This window comes from Salvelinus alpinus, chromosome 8, assembly GCF_045679555.1.
Source record: "Salvelinus alpinus chromosome 8, SLU_Salpinus.1, whole genome shotgun sequence".
NCBI classification, from domain to species: domain Eukaryota; kingdom Metazoa; phylum Chordata; class Actinopteri; order Salmoniformes; family Salmonidae; genus Salvelinus; species Salvelinus alpinus.
The window spans coordinates 7,002,603-7,027,612 of record NC_092093.1 but is presented as its reverse complement, the minus strand read 5'-3'; the positions used below and the strand labels follow the sequence as shown (position 1 = coordinate 7,027,612).

The window sequence follows — 25,010 nt, the reverse complement described above, 5'->3', positions numbered from 1 at the left end:
TAGCTAAAATAAAATAGTTGGCCTGTTTTAAATGTCATTTTGGCATTAATTCATGTCACATAGTGTGCAAACAATGTGGAAGAAAAAAATCCTTGAGTTATTAAAGCCGCTAACAAACATGGCCTCTGAGTAAGGCAGCTCCAAAATGCTGAGCAACCAGGGGAGAAGGGCCTTGGTCAGGGAGGTGACCAAGAACCCAATGGTCACTCTGAGCTCCAGAGTTCCTCTGGAGATGGGAGAATCTTCCAGAAGGACAACCATCTCTGCAGCACTCCACCAATCAGGCCTTTATGGTAGAGTGGCCAGACGGAAGCCACTCCTCAGTAAAAGGAACATGACAGCCCGCTTGGAGTTTGGCAAAAGGCTCCTAAAGGACTCAGACCATGAGAAACAAGATTCTCTGGTCTGATGAAACCAAGATTGAACTCTTTGGCCTGAAAGCTAAGCATCACGTCTGGAGGAAACCTGGCACCATCCCTACAGTGAAGCATGGTGGTGGCAGCATCATGCTGTGTGGATATTTTTCAGCAGCAGTGACAGGGAGACTAGTCAGGATCGAGGCAAAGATGAACAGAGAAAAGTACAGAGAGATCCTTGATGAAGTCCTGAGTGCTTTGGAGCAGGTTCTCAGATTGGGGCGAAGGTTCACCTTCCAACAGGACAACGAACCTAAGCACACAGCCAAGTCAATGCAAGACTTGCTTCGGGACAAGTCTCTGAATGTCCTTGAGTGACCCAGCCAGAGCACAGACTTGAACCCGATCGAACATCTCTGGAGAACCCTGAAAATAGCTGTGCAGTGACGCTCCCCATCCAACAAGACAGAGTTTGAGGATCTGCAGAGAAGAACGGGAGAAACTCCAATTACAGGTGTGCCAAGCATGTAGTGTCATACCCAAGAAGAATTGAAGCTGTAATCGCTGCCAAAGGTGCTTCAACAAGTAACTGAGTAAAGGGTATGAATACATGTTAATGTGATATTTCAGTTTATTTATTTTGTATAAATTTGCAAACATGGTAGACCTCCACAAGTCTGGTTCATCCTTGGGAGCAATTTCCAAACGCCTGAGGGTACAGGGTGGTGGTTCCTCTGTACAAACAATAGTAGGCAAGTATAAACACCATGGGACCACGCAGCCGTCATACCGCTGTCATGACATTGGCCTGTGGGTAAGGTTTATGACCCCCCCATAAATACCTTTCTCCCTTCCCTCTCTCTCTGACTCTAGAGGGACTCTTGAATAGCCTTTGTTAAACATAGAGAGTCTGGGAACATCAAACAAGTGGAGGGAAAGGAACCATATTTCGGTAATAGAACCAGTTGAAAATATGCGTTGGTACTTAATGAATATGATGTCAGTTCGGTTGTCATCTGAGACATTATGACTGATGACAGGACGACCTAAACTGTATCTGGGAAAGTCTACACATTATAGTTATCAGATTCACATGGAATTGTTGTTTAAATATACAATTATTTGTGAAAAAATGAATTGTAATTTTAGCTTCCAAATGAGAGATTTGGGTTTTCATAAGGTTAGGGCTCTGGTCAATCAGTGTCCCGCCCCTGTGAAGAGACATGGGTTATAAACTATGAAACACACCCTTCTCCCTCCACTATATAAGCCCTTGATGAAAATGTAACCTCCGGTTCCGGGTACATTAGGATGACGGTCCGATGTCAGAAGGATTCAGATAATAACTACAGAACGAAGCCAACCTCAGCGTGAGCTTTGGTTGCGAATGGTATGAACTTTGAACTCTTATTCGCTACAGAAGTGATACCTCCTAGCCGTTGAGTTAGCAGCAGCCGCTGTAAACGTGGGCTAGGAAAGGACGGACAGAGTATCCCATCGACCACAACGTTTCCCGTTCACCACCAGAGACACTCTAAGGACAAAGGACTGTTGGGCAACACAGCCTTCCATCTACCACCAACCTATTGAAGCGCAGCTCAGAGTAAATATTTATTGCATTTTCCTTTTCCAAATGGGCGGTAATTTAGAACACATAAGATTCTGTATTTACGATAGAGTAGCTGCCTACTGCGATAGACATCGCTTCTCCCTTTGTTCCTCAGTCTTCCCGCTCTTTCACTCAAACCCAACCCCCTTTCCTTTGTGTAACCAGCTGTCATATCGGTTCCGTCCGCTAGGGACGTTTTCCATTATGACAATTTGTAATCAAGGTATGATTCATTCTGTGTACACGTAATTCTGTGTGATTTAGTTAGGTATTTAGTAAATAAATAAACCAAATTTTGTATTGCTGATTAAACTTGTTAGCCAGCGTTCGTGAAGATAACCAGGAATTTACAACTTTCAGATGAGACTGAAATAAGGTGACGATTAATATTGAGTGCTATTGATGTAAAATATTACTAGGTCTTTAAGAGTTTATTCGGAAGATAACAGCTCTATAAATATTATTTTGTGGTGCCCCGACTTTCTAGTTAATTACATTTACATGATTAGCTCAATCAGGTAATATTAATTACAGAGAAAGGATTTCATAGAATAGCATGTCATATCACTTAATCCGGCACAGCCAAAGACACGACACCACTCAGGAAGGAGACACGTTCTCTCCTAGAGATGAACGTACTTTGGTGCGAAAAGTGCAAATCAATCCCAGAACAACAGCAAACGACCTTGTGAAGATGCTGGAGGAAAGAGGTACAGAAGAATCTATTGTCACGAACCGGCTCGAAGCCCATAACAAAAAAGGGAGACAACGTGGAGATAAGGAATAACAAAATATATTTATTAACTAAGGTAAACAATAGTGTGTCTGCATGGAGAGAGTCTCCCAATGAATGTGGAAGAGGTCTATCCTGGGACACAACCGGGCCCAGGTGTTTCCCATGTCGCTGACGACCCTCCCGGCTCTGCCCACCGGCATCCTAATAAGGAAACAAGAGCAAAGAGAGAATATGGCAGACAGAGTGGCAGGGTCGTCACACTATACCCACAGTAAAACGAGTCCTATAATCGACATAATCTGAAAGGCCTCTCAGCAAGGAAGAAGCCACTGCTCCAAAACCTCCATAAAGAAGCCAGACTACGGCTTGCAACTGCACATGGGGACAAAGATCGTACTTTTTGGAGAAATGTCCTCTGGTCTGATGAAACAATAATCTAACGTTTTGGCCATAATGACCATCATTATGTTTGTAGGATAAAGAGGGAGGCTTGCAAGCTGAAGAACACCATCCCAACGGTGAAGCACAGGGGTGGCAGCATCATGTTGTGGTGGTGCTTTGCTGCAGGAGGGACTGGTGCACTTCAAAATAGATGGCTTCACAAGGAAGGAAAATGTGGATATATTGAAGCAACATCCCAAGACACCAGTCAGGAAGTTAAAGTTTGGGTCGCAAATTATTCTTCCAAATGGACAATGACCCCAAGCATACTTCCAAAGTTGTGGCAAAATGGCTTAAGGACAACAAAGTCAAGATATTGGAGTGGCCATCACAAAGCCCTGACCTCAATCCCATAGAAAAGTTGTGGGCAGAACTGAAAAAAGCGTGTGCGAGCAAGGAGGCCTACAAACCTGACTCAGTTACACCAGCTGTCAGAAGGAATGGGCCAAAATTCACCCAACTTATTGTGGGAAGCTTGTGGAAGGCTACTCGAAACATTTGACCCAAGTTAAACAATTTAAAAAAGGCAATGCTACCAAATACTAATTGAGTGTATGTAAACTTCTGACCCACTGGGAATGTGATGAAAGAAATAAAAGCTGAAATAAATCATTCTCTACTATTATTCTGACATTTCACATTCTTAAAATAAAAAAAGTGTCGATCCTAACTGACCTAAGACAGGGAATTTTTACTAGGATTAAAATGTCAGGGAAAAAAATGGAGTTTAAATGTATTTGTGTATAGGGGTAAGGTGTATGTAAACTTCCGACTTAAACTGTAGATATGAATAGGGGTAAGGTGACAGGGATACTGGAGTGATGGAGGTAGATATGTATAGGGGTAAGGTGACAGGGATACTGGAGTGATGGAGGTAGATGTGTATAGGGGTAAGGTGACTAGGCAACAGGATATAAGATAGAGTAGCAGCAGTTTGTATAGGAGTGGGGGTGTAGAGTCAGTATAAATGCATATTATGTGTGAGTGATCAAATTATGAAGTGTGTGTGTCACCACTGCTCCCATAGGAGATACAATTCATTCAGAAAGTATTCACACCCATCTACTTTATCAAAATTGTTGTGTTAGCCTGAATTTAAAATGTGTCACTGTCCCACATACAATACCCCATAATGTCAAAGTGGAAACATGAGGCCAATGGTGACTTTAAAACAGCCCGGGACCTAATTGACAGAGTTAACAGAAGGAAGCCTGTACAGAATAAAAATTATTCCAAAACATGCATCCTATTTGCAACAAGGCACTAAAGTAATAATGCAAAGAAATTAACTTTTTGTCCTGAATACAAAGTATTATGTTTGGGGCAAATCCAATACTTTACTGAATTACCACTCCATATTTTCAAGCATAAATGGTGGCTGCATCATGTTATGGGTATGCTTGTAATTGTTAAGGACGGAATGGAGCGAAGCACTGGCAAAATCCTAGAGGAAAACCTGGTCGTCTGCTTTCCACCAGACACTTGGAGATGAATTCACCTTCCAGCAGGACAACAACCTAAAACACAAGGCCAAGGTACAATTTTGGCCGAGTTAAAGTTCTGACTTAAATCTGCTTGAAAATATAATGACTTGAAGATGGTTGTCTAGCAATGATAAACCACCAATGACAGAGCATGAATATTTTTTTTAAAGAATGGGCAAATACTGTACAATCCAGGTGTGCAAAGCTCTTAGAGCCATCATCGCTGCCAAAGGTGATTCTAACATGTATTGACTCAGGGGTATGAATACTTATGTAAATTAGATTTCTGTATTTAATTTTCAATACATTTGTTTGTATTTTTTTTTATATCACTTTGTCATTATGGAGTATTGTGTGAAAATGTCCGTGGGAAATCTATTCCATCCATTTTGAATTCAGGCTGTAACAACAAAACGTGGAGTAAGTCAAGGGGTATGAATACTTTATGAAGGTCAAACGAGTCCAGTTCACTACTCCTGTCCACAGGCTTTTAACTATTAAGATACAAAGTCTACAAAGACCGTCGCTAGGGGCTGTTTCTATAGTGTGCAGTCCTCAAGGACGTTCATTTTGGGCTCCTGAGTGGCGCAGCGGGCTAAGGCACTGCATCTCAGTGCAAGAGGCATCACTACAGTCCCTGGTTCGAATCCAGGCTGGATCACATCTGGCTGTGATTCGGAGTCCCATAGGGCGGGGCACAACTGGCCCAACGTTTAGCCGGTGTAGGGCCTCATTGTAATTAAGAATGTGTTCTTAACTGACTTGTCTAGTTAAACAAAACGTTACATTAATTCTTTTTATTTTTTTTATTTTTTTTTATCATGACTTAAGTGCTAAAAGAACAAATACATGTCTGTGTCCAGAATGGCCCCCTACAAGAAGTGCACTATACAGTGAATAACGTGCCATGTCGGACTCGGCCTTAGTCGCCGACCCAAAGGAATGTCAACTGTGGAATCCTGACTGTGACATGACTTGCATAAAGCTGACTTTCAGACTGGAGTCAGGGGGCAGATATCTTTGTGTACAGATGTCTGTTCCTATCTCAAATCTATAATCTTCCCTGGGGTGTCTAAACCAGCAGGAGTGTACTCTTTGCAAAGTACTGTCAACAAAAAAAACAACAAAAAATAATTCAGTCCTCACAGAACAGGCACCCCGAGGTACACTCAAACTCAAGACAGTGAAGGCCCTACGATAGACTAGAGCCCAGGGAGTGTACTTGTACACGCTACAGGAGATAGGCTTCCTGCCCTGTGTACCATTCCGGCTTGTACAAGGCTACTTATAAGACATTGAAACTCGTTGGAGTGTAATGAAGCTGTTCTAGATATACACAGTTCCCTAGTACTCAGCCACTGTAGTATCCATGTAAAGTACTGAGAGTCAAATGTACTGAAAACCGTGGCAAGGCAAAGGCTACATTCAGGCTAATATTCACATCTTAAAACTCATTGTTGTACTCTTCCAGATTCACACACATACATATAAAACACCTGAAACATTCCTGTCAACGATTTCTGTCCTCTTTCATCCATTGAGAGACACAGCATGAATCTAGACAACAGTCTCTGTTACACAACATTCCAGCTAGACAACAGTCTCTGTTACACAACATTCCAGCTAGACAACAGTCTCTGTTACACAACATTCCAGCTAGACAACAGTCTCTGTTACACAACATTCCAGCTAGACAACAGTCTCTGTTACACAACATTCCAGCTAGACAACAGTCTCTGTTACACAACATTCCAGCTAGACAACAGTCTCTGTTACACAACATTCCAGCTAGACAACAGTCTCTGTTACACAACATTCCAGCTAGACAACAGTCTGTTACACAACATTCCGCACCAGGCACACACTTTGCAGGGCATAACTCAGACTCCCAGATGGCTCAGACAGACAGAGACAGGGCACCCAGCAACCAGACAGACGGGGCACCCAGCAACCAGACAGACGGGGCACCCAGCAACCAGACAGACGGGGCACCCAGCAACCAGACAGACGGGGCACCCAGCAACCAGACAGACGGGGCACCCAGCAACCAGACAGACGGGGCACCTAGCAACCAGACAGACGGGGCATCTAGCAACCAGACAGACGGGGCATCTAGCAACCAGACAGACGGGGCATCTAGCAACCAGACAGACGGGGCATCTAGCAACCAGACAGACGGGGCATCTAGCAACCAGACAGACGGGGCATCTAGCAACCAGACAGACGGGGCATCTAGCAACCAGACAGACGGGGCATCTAGCAACCAGACAGACGGGGCATCTAGCAACCAGACAGACGGGGCATCTAGCAACCAGACAGACAGGGCATCTAGCAACCAGACAGACAGGGCATCTAGCAACCAGACAGACAGGGCATCTAGCAACCAGACAGACAGGGCATCTAGCAACCAGACAGACAGGGCATCTAGCAACCAGACAGACAGGGCATCTAGCAACCAGACAGACAGGGCATCTAGCAACCAGACAGACAGGGCATCTAGCAACCAGACAGGCTCTAGTGACCAGTAAATATTCACTAGGTAGCGCAAAACAAGAACCCAAAAAAGGCAGCAGAGCCTTGCTCAGACAGCATTAACCCTCAGTCCAATATATCCTCTCTGTGCAGTCTACCTGCAGGCTACATCCTCCTTTTATCATCAGATCCTTTATAAAGCACTTCACCAGCAAGACAGTATCCGAGTCCCAATCAGCACCCTATTCTCTATATAGTACACTACATTGGACCAGGGCCCACAGTGAACTAGGTATGGAATAGGGTGTAATTTGGGACAAAAGACAGTAACAGCTATTGAGTGAAATCAGGTCATAGGAAAATAAACCTCAGAATGAGTAGGTTTAAATTCCACAACGTTAGCTGAACAGGTCACGGTGCAACCTGTATGTAGGTTACAGTGATAATGGTTTGTGATGGGGAGCTATATTTTTCTATATTATATAGATATGTTGACACCAAGTATCGACTAGTAAAAAATATTTTTGATTCATACAACGTTTTGCTAGGTAGCGCTAGTCGGCTGTACCTGCGACAAAACTCTGGTATTTGTCTATCCTATAGCTTGTTCTCCATCTTCTTTTGAAATACAGAGACATGTTTTCAGCGCTTTAGCTTCCATGACTGATCAAAACAAAAAAACTCATGCTCTCTCGTCTCTGCAGCAGACATGCCGTGAGCAATTTGGACCGTCAAATCCCAATAAAATAGCAGTAGCAAATCTCAATAGATAAAGAATCGTGAGAGTAGCAATAATATTGTGAGGTCCCCTGGCAATTCCCAGGCCTAGTCAGTGGATTAGTAGTATCACAGCGCTGCACTACCGTAGGTTACAAGGTCGCTGTTAGTTCAAGTAGCTGGTTATCCAACGTCTGCATCTAGAGAGCAGAGATATCCCCACGTCAGAATAAAGTGGAATTTCCACCGCTTTTAATATTCAGTCTACATGTTCACATAACGTTCCTGATCTTGCCCTTTAATTCAGATCTATTGATAAATCACCAGTGCCTCATTGGAATAGGGCCTACAGGAAGTGAGTGTAGATCCATGCCTGTCACTACAGTACACCTGTAGGCTACATAGTGCATTATAATAAGTTTATAATAAGTGTATAATAGTTACCCATGACGACCAGTATGAAGAGCAGAGTAGCAACTCCTGCTGTGATGTAGAACATGATACTGATGTCATAGGCCAGCTGATCCATGTCCTCACCGTTAGGCACCAGGATGGGAGGGACCAGGAACCCAATGGCTATACCCAACTGGAAGAGAAGACAAGACAGTACAGCTTTAAAAACAGATAAACACAAACATGTATAGTGGCGATGCATGTGGCAGACAGACAGCTTTTCATTCACTCTAGTTACAGTAGCACTAGTGTAAAATTAACCTGGCTCAAACTTGATTATTCACAGTGCATGTTGGTCCATCCCTTCAAAAATGTCCAGAAGTGCCGTCTAGTTTTTGAAAACCACAAAGTGATGTAACCATAGAGACTCTATGACCAACACATACTGTACACGTTGAGCGATTAGGCCTGGCTCGCAGTCTGCGTTCCAATTCATCCCAAATGGTCTTCGATGGAGTTGAGGTCAGGGCTCTGTCCAGGCCAGTCAAGTTCTTCTACACCGATCTCGAACAAACCATTTCTGTATGGACCTTGCTTTGTGCACGGGGGTGTTGTCATGCTGAAACCGTAAAGGACCTTCCCCAAACTGTTGCCACAAAGTTGGAAGCACAGAACCATCTAGAATGTCATTGTATGCTGTAGCGTTAAGATTTCCCTTCACTGGAACTAAGGGGCTTAGCCTGAACCATGAAAAACAGCCCATTATTCCTCTTCCACTGAACTTTACAATTGGCACTACGCATTCGGGCAGCTAGTGTTCTCCTGGCATCCGACAAACCCAAATTCGTCCATCGGACTGACAGATGGTAAAAGCGTGATTCGTCACTCCAGTAAACCATTTCCATTGCGCCAAAGTCCAATGGCAGAGAGCTTAACACCACTCCAGCCAACGCTTGGCATTACGCATGGTGATCTGTGCGGCTGCTCGGTCATGAAAACCCATTTCATGAAGCTCCAGACGAACAGTTGCGCTAATTTTGCTTCCAGAGGCAGTTTGGAACTCGGTAGTGAGTTTCAACCGAGGACAGACCATTGTTACACGCTTCTGCACTCGGTGGTCCTGTGAGCTTGTGTGGTCTACCACTTCACAGCAGAACCGTTGTTGCTCGTAGACGTTTCCACTTTACAATAACAGCACTTACAGTTGACCGGGGCAGCAATAGAAGGGCAGAAAGTTGGTGAACTGACTTGTTGGAAAGATGGCATCCTATGATGGTGCCATTATGAAAATCAGAGCTCTTCAGTGAGGCCAATCTACTGTCAATGTTTGTCTATGGAGATTGCATGGCTGTGTGCTCGATTTTATACACCTGTAAGCAACGGGTGTGGCTGAAATAGCCAAATCCACTAATTTGAAAGAGAGCCCACATACTTTTGGCCATGTAGTGTGCATCTTGAACAGCAAGTCAGCAACAGGTAGTTGAATGGAGAAAGTCGTGTGGAAGGAAATTTGCAACACAAACATGGAGTGAGCGTGACACAGAGCACGGAGACACAGAGCCCGTACCTAAAAGAGGGGCTACTTCGGTCGCATGGACGAGGTTTGGGTATGAAAAGTCTGACACGGACCAAAAACCGACCTCTGCAAAATATGCCGCAGGCCGGTCCCGACAGGCTCAAACCACCTACGCAAGAATCATGTGAAACAGTACGGATGAGAGTCTATGAGTGAGACCCAAAAAAGTACAGTCGAGTGCTCTAAACAAACCCGACACAGACGTTGCATGAGGCTTTTGCCCGCGGCACCACCATATGGCAAAGAATCACGAAGATGGAAGGAGTTAACAGCTGCCGTTGCAACTTACATCTGCAAAGACATGTCCCCAATTTACACGGTGGAGAAACGGGGGTTTCGTGAGTTGGTGCTAACACCAGACCCAAGGTACCAAATGCAAATTGACGTGACATGTATTAATGCCAAAATAACATGCAAAACAGGCAAGCCCCCCAAAAATAAATAAATATTAAGCCTGTATTTATTTTATTTGCAACTACCGTCGTGGCCAAAAGTTGAGAATGGCACAAATATTAATTTCCACAAAGTTTGCTGCTTCAGTGTCTTTATATTTGTCAGATGCTACTATGGAATATTGAAGTATAATTACAAGCATTTCATAAGTGTCAAAGGCTTTTGACAATTACATGAAGTTGATGCAAAGAGTCAATATTTGCAGTGTTCACCCTTCTTTTTCAAGACCTCTGGAATCTGCCCTGGCATGCTGTCAATTAACTTCTGGGCCACATCCTGACTGATGGCAGCCCATTCTTACATAATCAATGCTTGGAGTTAGTGGGTTTTTGTTTGTCCACCCGCCTCCTGAGGATTGACCACAAGTTCTCAATGGGATTAAGGTCTGGGGAGTTTCCTGGCCATGGACCCAAAATATCTATGTTTTGTTCCCAGAGCCACTTAGTTATCACTTTTGCCTTATGGTAAGGTGCTCCATCATGCTGGAAAAGGCATTGTTCGTCACCAAACTGTTCCTGGATGGTTGGGAGAAGTTGCTCTCGGAGGATGTGTTGGTACCATTCTTTATTCATGGCTGTGTTCTTAGGCAAAATTGAGTCAGCCCACTCCCTTGGTTGAGAAGCAACCCCACACATGAATGGTCTCAGGATGCTTTACTGTTGGCATGACACAGGACTGATGTAGCGCTCACCTTGTCTTCTCCGGACAAGCTTTTTCCCGGATGCCCCAAACAATCAGAAAGGGGATTCAGAGAAAATGACTTTACCCCAGTCCTCAGCAGTCCAATCCCTGTACCTTTTGCAGAATATCAGTCTGTCCCTGATGTTTGTCCTGGAGAGAAGTGGCTTCTTTGCTGCCCTTCTTGACACCAGGCCATCCTCAAAGTCCTCGCCTCACTGTGCGTGCAGATGCACTCACACCTACCTGCTCCCATTCCTGAGCAAGCTCTGTACTGGTGGTGCCGATTCCGCAGCTGAATCAACTTTAGGAGACGGTCCTGGCGCTTGCTGATCCATCTTGGGCGCCCTGAAGCCTTCTTTACAACGTTTGAACCGCTCTCCTTGAAGATCTTGATGATCCGATAAATGGTTGATTTAGGTGCTATCTTACTTGCAGCAATATCCTTGCCTGTGAAGCCCTTTTTGTGCAAAGCAATGATGACGGCACATGTTTCCTTGCAGGTAACCATGGTTGACAGAGGAAGAACAATGATTCCAAGCACCACTCTCCTTTTGAAGCTTCTAGTCTGTTTTTCGAACTCAATCAGCATGACAGTGATCTCCAGCCTTGTCCTCGTCAACACTGACACTTGTGTTAACGATAGAGTCACTGACATGTCAGCTGGTCCTTTTGTGGCAGGGCTGAAATGCAGTGGAAATGTTTTTTGGGGGATTCAGTTCATTTGCATGGCAAAGAGGGACTTTGCAATTAATTGCAATTCATCTGATCACTCTTCATAACATTCTGGAGTATATGCAAATTACCGTCATACATACTGAGGCAGCAGACTGAAAATTAATTTGTGTTATTCTCAACTTTTGGCCACGACTGTAGTAGCTAGACAGTCAGCACTATTGACTTATGATCTATGGTACGTAGGCAGGTAAACATGGCAAAAATAACACGGCATGTATTTATTAATGTATCTAGACACGATATTGTAGTCAGGCAACAAATGAGATGTCAAAATCGGCAACATTTCATTCATTCAGTCGGAGTGTATTTTATCTCGCTTCAGCTCAAATAATGGCCGACAATTTCAAGAAATGTTGCGTACATTTTTTACGTGGTTGCATCATATTTCTTTGCATACTTTCCTTTGAAGCTTCCATCGAATGCGTGCTTCAAAATATGTTCAAACAGAGTACTTATTCAAGGAGTGCCCGCCGTGCTCCGTTTGGAATACTTTGATTTGGACTCCTGCTCCAATTTGCGAGGTTGAAGCGTGGTAGTCCGCATTTTGAGCAACACCCACTGTTAGTCTGCAACACCTATTTTTCTATTTTTTCTCTCTGCGTTGTTGGGAAGAGCCGTCAGTAAGCGTTTCACTGTTAATCTACACCCGTTGTTGACCAAGCATGTGATTTGAATTGATTTTAGCTGATAGCTTTAAATGACCGACATCAGACGCTTTCCCAGCCGACAGTGTAAAGGCAGTTGGAAATACTCTGTGGTGGATAAGGATCAAATGATACATCTTTATGCTTTGGGACCGTCACCCGTTCAGGGGATCAAATATCCACTCACTAGTGGACTTGGAGCTCGTGGATTAGCTCAATGCCGATTAGATACAACATGTGACCCTTGGTCCAAAGAGTAAAAACACACATTCTATTCAGAAAGCGGATGATGTCACAGAGTTCTTGCCACTGTGACCTATTCAACCCAACTCTAACTCTCTAGCTATTTAAAATACTAACGATCCAAGACCACTTGCAGTTGGCTGATAGTGGACACTGGACAGGTTAGGTTTATATGGATGAGATGGATTTCAGAGTAAGATCATTTTTCATTTGTTAAATTGGCAGCTAAGCACCAATCATCATGTCACAAAATGAAGACCATTGATATTTACTGGAAAGGAGAAATCAGGCTCATCACCATGCACATTCAGCACCATGTAGCCACCAAGTCACAGTGGGAGGACCAGACAACATAACAAGTACCTTAAGTATCTGTGTTGATCAATCATTTAAGAAAATAATTGTGAAATCTATAATTTATTTGGATGTGTTCTCAGGGCTCTAATTGAGGGGATGAGGGAGCATACGACAAAAATATTTAGCAGTGCGACGAGGAGTTATATTTTGGGAGCACTGTGCGACTATGAAAATAAAAAATGTTTTAATGATAAGGGCTCGCTGTACCGTTGTTTCAAAGTACCCATTACTACAGTGAAAACAACTTGCTTCTAGCAAAAAAAGATCTGTCCCATATTACCGGCGCAATACTTTTTATCTTCCAATAGGAGGATCGCCGAGAACGCTTTTTCCATCCATAAACCATGTTGTGGGCAGTTCTAAAACTACTCGCACATCGACGTTGTTAACCTTTTTTTATTTTTTACACTTTAGAGCATGTTACCTCATTGGCTAGCTAGCTAACACCTTGTTAACTTTACTAGTATATCCAAACATTTGAGGGCACAGACAGAAAGATAGCTTCTTAAGGAGATCAATGATCATAGATTAGCGATGTGCAGTTTGAGTTATGATTCGTTTTTCTGAGGGATGTGTTAATTTGAGTTGTTACTTTGACCTACAAATGCTGGCTGCAATAGAGGAGCACAGTATGAGTCATAATACCCATAAAACCTAGTGGTCAAAACAGGGAAACGGCTCCAATCGTTTTTCCACCATTCATTTTTCCCCATAGGGGATTTTATTAAAGGGCTGTGTTGTGTGGAGGCTCACCCTGGCGTGACGTTTTGATAACCGTGTAAATCTCTCACGGACAAGTTAACTTATCTATTTAAGGCTCTACTATTAGCCGATGTACGAAGGGCTATATAAAAAATAAATAAAATAAACTTGATTACTTACTGATTTTGAAAATAATAATTAGGTAGGCATCAGGTTGGGGACAAAAGGACCCTAAAATGTGCAGTTGTCTCACAACACAATGCCACATAAGTCAGAATTGACATGCTGACTGCAGGAATGTCCACTAGAGCAGTTGCCAGAGAATTATGTTAATTTCTTTATCATCCCTCCAATTTTGTTTGAGAGTTTGGCAGTACCTCAAACCAGCCTCAAAACCGCAGACCACGTGTAACCACGCCAGCCCAGGAACTCCACATCCGGCTTCTTCACCTGCAGGGTCGTCAGACCAGCCACCCGGACAGCTGATGAAATGTCAGTCTGTAATAAACCCCTTTTGTGGGGAAAAAAATCATTCTGGACGTCTGGGTCTGGCTCCCAAGTGGGCCCTCCCCTCCCAGGCCCACCCATGGCTGTGCCCCTGCCCAGTCATGTGGAATCCATAGATTAGGGCCTAACGAATTTATTTCAATTGACGGATTTCTTTATATTAACTGTAACTCTAAAATCTTCGGAAATTGGTTTATATTTTTGTTCAGTACATTTACATATTCATTTTTTAGGGCACAACATGTGCTTCTAAAGTAGTTACAGCCTATTTGAGTTCTCAATCCCTCCCCCCAAAATATATATAATTTAGAGAATAATAATATAATTTGGAGAATAATATCAAGATAAAATAAAAACATAAAAGAAAAGTGTTCTGTATAAGAGGTCATCAATGTGGTCAATTCAGAATCACAAAACATTGAGGAGAGAGGAATAGATTTCCTCATGGGTTAAAGTAAATATTCATATGTTTGCTATTTATTTAATAAGTAGTTGTATGTTGGGAGTATCCATAAACAATTACTTTTATTGAAAAGAGGAAAGGGACAGCTTTATTTCAAGCCTATTTAAGTTTAGGTCAAGCCATGTGCCATCGAGCATCTTACTAACTAATGCTAACTAGCATTAGAGGGCTGGTTGTCACAATCAACCCCATTGTAACAATGTACCCAGTAAGCTAGAGGACGTTGGAAAGACACTTAGAATAATTTTTGGGACAACACAGTACAGTTTGATTCAGTTAAATACAGTACAGCTGATTTTAACTCTATTGTATATTAGAGTACAGTGCAGTTGCAATCAGAGTACAGTAGGGTTTCATTCAGTATAGTACAGTAGGATACAGTACTGAATACACACTACATTACTGCATTGTACTCAGCTGTGCTCTACTGTATCTTAATTTATTTTAAAATGTAACCTTTATTTAACTAGGCAAGTCAGTTAAGAACAAATTCTTATTTACAACGACAGCCTACCCCGGTCAAACCCGGACGATGCTGGGGCCATTGTGCGGCGCCCTATGGGACTCCCAATCATGAGCCGGATGTGATCCAGCCTGGATTTAAGCCAGGGTCTGTAGTGACGCCTCTTGCACTGAGATGCAGTGCCTTAGACCGCTGCGCCACTCAGGAGCCCAATAATGTGTGGTCCAAAATTGTGAAACGAACCTTTAAGATTCCTTCAGGTATGGTCCAATCCGGACCTGTTGGCCAAAATGCTGTCAATTGACAACGACTGAGTAAGCAACATTCTCACACACACACTTGAAAAAGCAATCAATGTTTAACAAAAACTATTTAGTTAACCAAAATTGTTAACAGCTTTACTTTTCTCTTTATCAAATTATAAAATGTTAATTCAAATATCAGATGGTTACTGTTTTTTTTATTAAGCATTGATACGACAAATTGTAAAAACGACTATCAAAGCAAAGTTTTAGAACACCTTGTCGTGTCTGACTATCATTAAATGTGAAGACTTATTTTATCAAATCAATTCTGTAATTATTATTATATGGATTAGTTTACTCACGTTGACTTTAATTGACTAAGAAGTTGGGGCACCACGGGAAAATGTATATAGAGTCTAGTTCTGAATTGACTCCACAGATATTTTCATATCTTAACAATTAGTCTTCCATTAACGTATCAATATTCCCTCATCAGTTCTCATTACTGAACGTCGCATACTTTGGATATCTGCACGAACCCTAGCATAAATGATGAATCAGCTATATACAAATTGGCTTAATTATTTATTTACTAACTAACCACAGATACATAAACAGTAGATATTGGTTACTAACAACGTATTGATAAGACCCTAGTGGGCTAAACTGGTATGACAGCTTGGAAGACAATGGAAAGGGGTGGAACAGAAAAAGAGCGGGAAAGACTAAATGGATTCACTACACACAATTGAGAATTATATTAATTGAAGTGCTAATCCTTTGATTAGCACTTCACATGAACAGCCGCTCATTCGAAAATAATTGCAATGTATACAGGCGTAAATGTATGTCATTGTCTGTTGGAATCGCCGGTCCGTCTGCTGGAGTCAGTTCAGAGGATCTGGTTAACTTCCCCAGAAGTCACAATGTCTTTCGTAGTTATCGCTTTCTCATCGGCTCTGGATAGTGTCTGTTGTATTGGATACGTCAGGCGTACAGATGGTCGTTGCATAGATTAGATGCCTCCGCGGTTGTCGATATTCTCGTACTAGATTTACGTAATTTCCAGCAGCAGTCTAGTAATTCTGTCTAGGATTTGCTCTTACTCTATAGTGATCGATAGTCAGTTCAACCATTTCCTGCCGTGTAGCCAACGCTGCATGGTCTCCGTGGCCAATAGAGTTGTAGTTCTTAACCATTTCACATGTAGCGTTAGCTGCATGTTTTCTAGTCTGATGGCCTATAGAATTGTAGCCATTCCAACGTGGGGACTCAATCTCGGCGTTCTGACTTAATGTAAATTTTGTAGGAAGTAGGTTTTAAACTCTGTGGGAAAAAGTGGCAATTCCATGACGCCTGATGTAATAGCTGGCCTCACGGGGGCGTGACCACTGACGAGTTACAACTTTACATCTTAACAAGTTCCTCATTTAGAAGGCCTACAACACATTACATCTTCTCACAAATAGTTTCATATTGCATCATTTTATCCAACATCTAGATGTAAACCTAACAGCTGGAAAATGTACACTTTAAGAGATACAGTTGTGTTTCCTGTCCTTCATGAGGTCACCAAATGAAACACTCGACATGACTGTCCCTTAAGTGTCCACAGACCATTCCCACATTTTCAAAACTAGAAATATTGTTTAATTATTCAAACTTTTGATGTCCAAGGGTCTCAGTGTTCCACAGTTTACAGTTGAAGTCAGAAGTTTACATACACTTAGGTTGGAGTCATTAAAAAACTCGCTTTTTCAACCACTCCACAAATTCCTTGTTAACTACAGTTTTGGCAAGTCGGTTAGGACATCTTTGTGCATGACAATTAAATTTTTCCAACAATTGCTTACAGACAGATTATTTCACTGCATCACAATTCCAGTGGATCAAAAGTTTACATACTCTAAGTTGACTGCCTTTAAACAGCTTGGAAAATTCCAGAATTATGTCATGGCTTTAGAAGCTTCTGATAAATGATGTCAATTAGCCTGAGTCAATTGAAGGTGTACCTGTGGATGTATTTTGAGCCTTTACCGTCAAACTCAGTGCCTCTTTGCTTGGGAAAATCTAAAGAAAATCAGCCAAGACCTCCACAAGTCTGGTTCGTCCTTGGGAGCAATTTCCAAACACCTGAAGGTACCATGTTCATCTGTACAAACAATAGTACGCAGTATAAACACCATGGGACCATGCAGCCGTCAGAATGTGTCTCCTAGAGATGAACGTACTTTAGTGCGAAGTGCAAATCAATCCCAGAACAGCAAAGGACCATGTGAAAATGCTGGAAACAGATAACAATCTATACCCACAATAAAAACGAGTCCTATATCGACATATCCTGAAAGGCCTCAGCAAGGAATAAGCCACTGCTCCAAAACTGCCAAAAAAGCCAGACTACGGCTTGCAACTGCATGTGGGGACAAAGATCGTACTTTTTGGAGAAATGTCCTCTGGTCTGATGAAACAAAAATAGAACTGTTTGGCCACAATGACCATCATTATGTTTGAAGGAAAAAGGGGGCGTTTTGAAAGCCGAAGAACACCATCCCAACCGTGAAGCACAGGAGTGGCAGCATCATGTTGTGGTGGTGCTTTGCTGCAGGAGGGACCGGTGAACTTCACAAAATAGATGGCATCATGAGGAAGGGAAATTGTGTGGATATATTGAAGCAACATCAAGACATCAGTCAGGAAGTTAAAGCTCGGTCGCAAATTGGTCTTCCAAATGGACAATGACCCCAAGCATACTTCCAAAGTTGTGGCAAAAAGGCTTAAGGACAACAAAGCCAAGGTATTGCAGTGGCCATCACAACGCCCTGACCTGAATCCTACAGAAAATTTGTGGACAGAACTGAAAAAGCGTGTTCGAGCAAGGAGGCCTACAAACCGGACTCAGTTACACAAGCTCTGTCAGGAGGAATGGGCCAAAACTCACCCAACTTGTGGGAAGCTTGTGGAAGGCTACCCAAAACATTTGACCCAAGTTAAACAATTTAAAGGCGATACTACGAAATACTAGTTGAGTGTATGTAAACTTCTGGCCCACTGGAAATGTGATGAAAGAAATAAAAGCTGAAATAAATAATTCTCTATTATTCTGACATTTCACATTCTTAAAATAAAGTGGCGATCCTAACTGACCTAAGACAGGGGATTTTTACTAGGATTAAATGTCAGGAATTGTGAAAAACTGAGTTCAAATGTATTTGGCTAAGGTGTATGTAAAACTTCCGACGTCAACTGTATGTTGAATTTATTATGTTAGAAATACTGTTCAATAAACAAAGACTTTACTTTTTCTACAGCTTTGTAAATTGCTTCAATTGTTGCTAAAAAAGAAGTTCTCATAGGCAAACACTGACAACCACGCTCATACTGTGTGACATCCAACCACGGGATGGAGCTCGTTGTCACAAGTGGACAGTGTGTTTGATGGCTTAAATCCCTATATAACCATGTTAGAATGAAAGAGGATTAAAAAAAAGGGTCCCTATTTCAACCTAAGACCTTGGTCTTTCTCCTGATATTGAAAATAGTATTGTAAGATACTGGTGCTGAGAAATACACAGGCGAGTAAAAAGTGACAACCAACCCCGGTCTCCCCTATCAGATCTATAGGGAAACAGAGTGCACCCTTGTAGATTTTTTGCTAGATAATCCCCCGTTAAATCTCCTGGAGGTAAGGAATGTTTTTCAGCTAAACTAAGACAACTCTGAGTAGTTTCACATGAAGAGTTGGGCCTCAGAGATTCACCCCATTTGGTTAATACATTTCCATACTGGCTGAAGAACTTAGCCTTCATAGGATATGTAAACTTTATATATTTTTTAAAATAATAGGGAAAGAACTTGATCTGAGGTTACTTGTTGCGGTGCGTGGGAATTAATTCATGATAACTTAAGAGAATGCAGTGTCCTGATTATTTTCTTTTTACACTTCGTTATTTGGAAAAGGCACCGGCACATCTGAGACACCTTGTTGCGCGGTAACAATGGGATAACGTGAAATAAGAGAGAAAACACGTCTCATTCTTTAATTACCAGTCTCAAAGTTAATTTGTGGGCCTGAAAATGAGTGTTATCACTAACTAGGAATAAGAAAAGAAAAGAAAAACCAAAACAATACTTATGAAAATAACAATCTGATGCGAGAAGCAAAGTCTCCATGAACACCAGCTAGAGGTCAGAGGTTAAATTACTCTGTGTGTTTCAAGTCAACATGTGATGAATTAAGACAACTCTGTTAATGTGCAACAACTCAGTAGTTAGCTATAGCTGGTGTTCCAGTCCATTTGCCTAACATATTACCATATTAGCTGAATAACTTAGCCTACACTGATGTGTACACTTCCTTAGCCTACACTGATGTGTACACTTCCTTAGAGAAACTCAACTGTGAATAAGTACTATGCTCTCATCTGGGTTTTAGTCAGATTGTGTAGTATATATATTTATATAAATATATATACACTACACAACACAGTAAAAAGTTTAGACAACTACTCATTCAAGGGTTTTCCTTTATAATAAGAATAGTGAAGACTTCAAAACTATGAAATAACACATTTGGTTACTATATGATTCCATAAGTGTTAAATCAAAATATATTTTATATTTGAGATCCTTCAAAATAGCCACTCTTTGCCTTGACAGGTTTGCATACTCTTGGCATTCTCTCAACCAGCTTCATGAGGAATGCTTTTCCAACAGTCTTGAAGGAGTTCCCATATATGCTGAGCACTGGTTGGCTGCTTTTCCTTCATTCTGCAGTCCATCTCATCCCAAACCATCTCAATTGGGTTGAGGTCAGGTGATTGTGGAGGGAGTGGCTTCCGTCTGGCCACCCTACCATAAAGGCCTGATTGGTGGAGTGCTGCAGAGATGGTTGCCCTTATGGAAGGTTCTCCCATGTCCACAGAGGAACTCTGTCAGAGTGACCATCAGGTTCTTGGGCCTTGGTCAGGGAGGTGACCTTCTCCCCAGATCGCTCAGTTTGGCTGGGCAGCCAGCTCTAGGAAGAGTCTTGGTGGTTCCAAACTTCTTCCATTTAAGAATGATGGATTGGATGCCATGGTGTTCTTGGAGACCTTCAATGCTGCAGACATGTTTTGGTGTCCTTCTCCAGATCTGTGCCTCGACACTATCCTGTCCTGGAGCTCTACGGACAATTCCTTCAACCTCATGGCTTGGTCTTTGCTCTGACATGCACTGTCAACTGTGGGATCTTATATAGACAGGTGTGTGCCTTTCCAAATCATGTCCAATCAATTGAATTTACCACAGGTGGACTCCAACTAAGTGGTAGAAACATCTCATGGATGATCAATGGAAACAGGATGCACCTGAGCTCAATTTCATGTCTCATAGCAAAGGGTCTGAATACTTATGGAAATAAGGTCGTTTTTTTTTTTTTGATTTGTTTTTCTTTTCTTTACTGTTTTCGCTTTGTCATTATGGGGTATTGTGCATAGATATTTATTTATTTTTTACGAATCCCCAGCAATTTTAGGATAAGGCTGTAATGTAACAATGCGGAAAAAGTCAGGGGGTACGAACACTTTCCAAAGGCAAGGTATATAGCCTCTATATGGGGCCTTGTACAGCAATAGGCTGAAATATGAAATGTCAACTTCGCTGTAACATAACAATGTCAGGTTATATGTTTTTTTAAACATGTAAATAGGCCTACTGTAGATTCATATCCTTTAGAAGTGTTACGCTGAGATGTCGACTTCCCTGTAACAAGAAGGTTAGGCCTATGGAGTGTCTCTTAGGCCCATGTCTTTTTTGGACTGGTCCTCAGAAACGTCTCGTCTTCCTCACACAGCTTTGTGAGTCTCTCACTCCAGTGCTACTTTGAGTGTTCCCGCACGTGCGTTATAAAGAGATATGAGAATCCCTTATTCAGCACCTATGGATCTCAAACACAGCACGGAATGAAGAAGCAAGCATGACGTCCAAACTTAGAACCTCAACAACACAGGAACCTTGTCAAATGATCATTTGTTTCGAGAGGAGTAAATGGAAATGTTTAGTTTCCCACTTCAACCATCAATAGAAAAGTATTCCATTGAAATTGTTATGGTGCCCTGAGGGCTTATGTTCTGTGATTATGCTATGGTATAGATAACCCTATACATTGATCTCTCAGGCCAGGCCAGTCGGTCAGTGGGACAAATACATCTGTACCTGTGACGTTCACCTTTCAGGCCCAGAGAAAAGAGATGATTCATGGTGGCTTGAATTCGTGACTAGACTCACACTGTACACTGTTCTCGCAGTCTCATCAGTGGAACAAATTAATATTTACGTGATGACATTGACCTTTCACCTTTGAGGGCAGAGGATGAGAGATTACCAGCTGGCCAATATAGGGCCAGCGGTGGCTTGAGAATCTTGCGTCATTGCGCAATTCCCAACTGGGCCAAATGGACACATGGGTGGAGTAATCTTTAACATTCCGATAAGTGACTAATTATTTAAAAAAGTGCAAAATGACTGACAACATAAACAAATAGCTACATCTGCAATTACTTTTGAATATATTGGATCTTAGACTACATAACATACCTGGTTTCCGAAGACCCCGATGGAGCAAGCGGTGGACACCTCCTCCGATCCGAACCACACCGAGGCGATCTTCGACGGCATCCCGAGGATAAACACCTGCGCAAAGGAGCAGCAGAACTGTCCGAACATGGTGACCGCGAACAGGTCGGGTCTCACACTGGTCACTTTGATCCAAGTCCCCGCGCAATTCATGGCTGTAGCCACCAGCGCAATGACACGGAGCCCCTTCTTATCCAGTAACCAGGTGACCGGGAATATGAAGGGAATGTAAGTCAACATGTATATCATAGACATCCAATCTATAGTGAAAGAATCTACCCCGTAGAACTTCATAAAAATGTTGTTGATAATTCCGTACTGGATCCATTGGAACGAGTTACAGAGAGAATACGAGCTGAACAGCAACACGATGAACCATCGCCGCTTGTATAGTTTGATGGTTTGGTTTGTATCTTCTCTGTTCTGGAGTCGTATCTTGTGCTCCATGCGCACGTCCTCGCTGTCAACGGCATACTTCATAATTGTATTTTTTTCCAGATCTAACACATTTTGATTGTCGTTGATTTCGCCATAAACCAAGGAGGGTTTTTCATTTTCGCCACTCATGTTGAAGTTTAATTAAGGACGGGCAGGTGAATACAATACAGACACGTATGCCTCTTACATTTTAGTGAGAGTTCGGACCAGCCTGACTATGCGACAGCTCCCAGATCTTTTGACAGTACTCTAGTTGGGACACAAGCCAAACCAGCTACACCACCTCTCGAAGTTCACCAATCAGAAACTACAACCGACACCACATTCTATTTGATGCCACGTTAGCAAATAAAGTAGTTTAAAGCAAAGGCATTCCCTGAGATGAAAATGTGAAGTTTCAGTTCGCTAAATAATTCGCTGTGCAAAGGGTAAACTAGACAAGCCACTCAGACTACATTTACAAGTAGCCTGCATAGGCGCACTTTTTCCTGTTGTGCTGAAGTTGACAAAAAAAAAAGTTGCCTACTTTCACAAGCAGTTCAAACTCAACAAATGTAGTCCTACATTTGTTTTTAAATAATGTATGGAGATGTCATTCTGTTCAGCGTCGAGCGAAGTATCAATGGGCCAGTTGGTTTTACATGGCCAGCTGTCTCGGGTGGGTGGAGATTTCTCTTAAGGACCAATAATGGGATGGTTTAAAACAGGCGTGACAGTTTGGCCTATGGGCTGCAAGGTTTAGTTTTTCCCCTTTCAATTTCAGTCCACCAGGTGTGAGGAATTCCTTACTAATTACGGACCTTAATTCATCACTCAAGTACAAGGGAAGAGCGCAAACCCACCGACACTCGGCCCTCCGTGGAATGAGTTTGACACCTGTGTTTTTTTAAAACATTTAAACTCCACTGAGACGGGCCACCGGGCCATGCAAAACGAGCACGTCCAATGTAAACGCCCGTTTACGTCACCACGTAGGGCCAACCAACCCACTACCCAATGAACCCTCACTGCCGTCTGTGTTGAAATTGGGCACGATGGAGGAGGAGCTACATTTTGCAACCGAACATCCCGACCTTGGTTGCCGACTAAAATGATTCTATCAATGCCAAAATGCCATTTCTGCTGTTGGTGACAGGCTACACAAAACACTTCCACAAAGCACCATCCACTGACCCAAGATAAAATGGAATACAATACAGTAGTTTAAAATGTAATATGGAGCTGGAATAGAATAGCATAATTGAAAATGGCACTGGAATTAGAACAGATCATGTTACATGTTCATAAAATGTAAAGCAACCATTGGTCTGAAAACATGAGGCTTCCACCCAATGTTCCCTCAACTTGCATGCGTTAACAGGCTCGCTGTAGCCCCGAGACTGCCGCACAGCTCCCCCCGAGACTGCCGCACAGCTCCCCCCGAGACTGCCGCACAGCTCCCCCCCGAGACTGCCGCACAGCTCCCCCCCGAGACTGCCGCACAGCTCCCCCCGAGACTGCCGCACAGGGTGCTGAAGAAATATCTTCCCACAAAGAGAAGCAGGAGATTGAACTTTATCAACTGTTCTTGAGTTTTCCCCTGTTAGTTAACACTATTAATGTTTCCCTTTACTGTGGCAATTGTGATCGAAATAACACAATTTTAGCCACTTTCAATGCAACATTCTGAAACATGGAAGATATTTTGTTGTAAGCAGAATGTATAGGAATATAATTATATTGTGAATGACTCACCACATACTCCAGACTGGTGGGGCATAGGCAGTGGTGTAAAGTACTTAAGTAAAAATACTTGAAAGTACTACTTAAGTCATTGTGTCCGAGTCGTGTGTATAGGTGGCAGGGAAGTCAGGCGCAGGAGAGTCAAACTTGGTGGAATGGAGTAGTTTAATAACTTTAAAAAAAACATAACTCCAAAACCATGAATACAATAAAACAAAGTCAGTACAAGGACCCCGTCGCACACCAACACAAAAAAACTGAACAACAAACAATCTCTGACAAAGACATGAGGGGAAACAGAAGGTTAAATACACAACAGGTAATGAATGGGATTGAAACCAGGTGTGTAGGAAGACAAGACAAAACCAATGGAAAATGAAAAATGGATCAATGATGGCTAGAAGACCAGTGACGTCGACCGCCGAGCACCGCCCGAACAAGGAGTGGCATCGACTACGGCAGAAGTCGTGACACATTTTTGGGGGTATCTGTACTTTACTTTTAATTTTACTTTTACTTCACTTACATTCCTAAAGGAATGTATGTACTTTTTACATTCTGACACAAAAAAGTACTCGTTACATTTTGAATGCTTAGCAGGACAGGAAAATGGTCTAATTCACACTTATCAAGAGAACATCCCTGGTCAACCCTACTACCTCTGATCTGGTGGACTCACTAAACACTGGCCTCATTTGTAAATGATGTCTGAGTGTTGGAGTGGGCCCCTGGCTATCTGTAAATAATGTCTGAGTGTTGGAGTGGGCCCCTGGCTATCTGTAAATAATGTCTGAGTGTTGGAGTGGGCCCCTGGCTATCTGTAAATAATGTCTGAGTGTTGGAGTGTGCCCCTGGCTATCTGTAATGATGTCTGAGTGTTAGAGTGGGCCCCTGGCTATCTGTAAATGATGTCTGAGTGTTGGAGTGTGCCCCTGGCTATCTGTAAATAATGTCTGAGTGT

At 42.5% G+C, this 25,010-nt stretch overlaps 1 protein-coding gene across 4 annotated transcripts in view; it reads right to left on the bottom strand.

Annotated features, from left to right (window-relative positions):
- The window catches only part of LOC139582481 (choline/ethanolamine transporter flvcr2b-like), a 59,177-nt gene extending 36,178 nt beyond the window's left edge, over positions 1 to 22,999 (bottom strand). For 2 of the 4 annotated variants that reach the window (XR_011676370.1, XM_071412525.1), the window contains exons 1-2: positions 21,851 to 22,998; positions 8,260 to 8,401 (exon numbers count right to left, since the gene is read on the bottom strand). Coding sequence is in view for 3 of the 4 variants with exons in the window: in XM_071412525.1 (XP_071268626.1) it covers positions 8,260 to 8,401; positions 21,851 to 22,456 (748 nt within the window). In the remaining variant the exon portion in view is untranslated. Of the gene's footprint in view, positions 1 to 8,259; positions 8,402 to 21,850 lie in introns of all 4 variants that reach the window. The other 2 variants (XM_071412526.1, XM_071412527.1) reach the window with 1 other exon arrangement.
- Between the last annotated feature and the right edge of the window lie 2,011 nt (positions 23,000 to 25,010).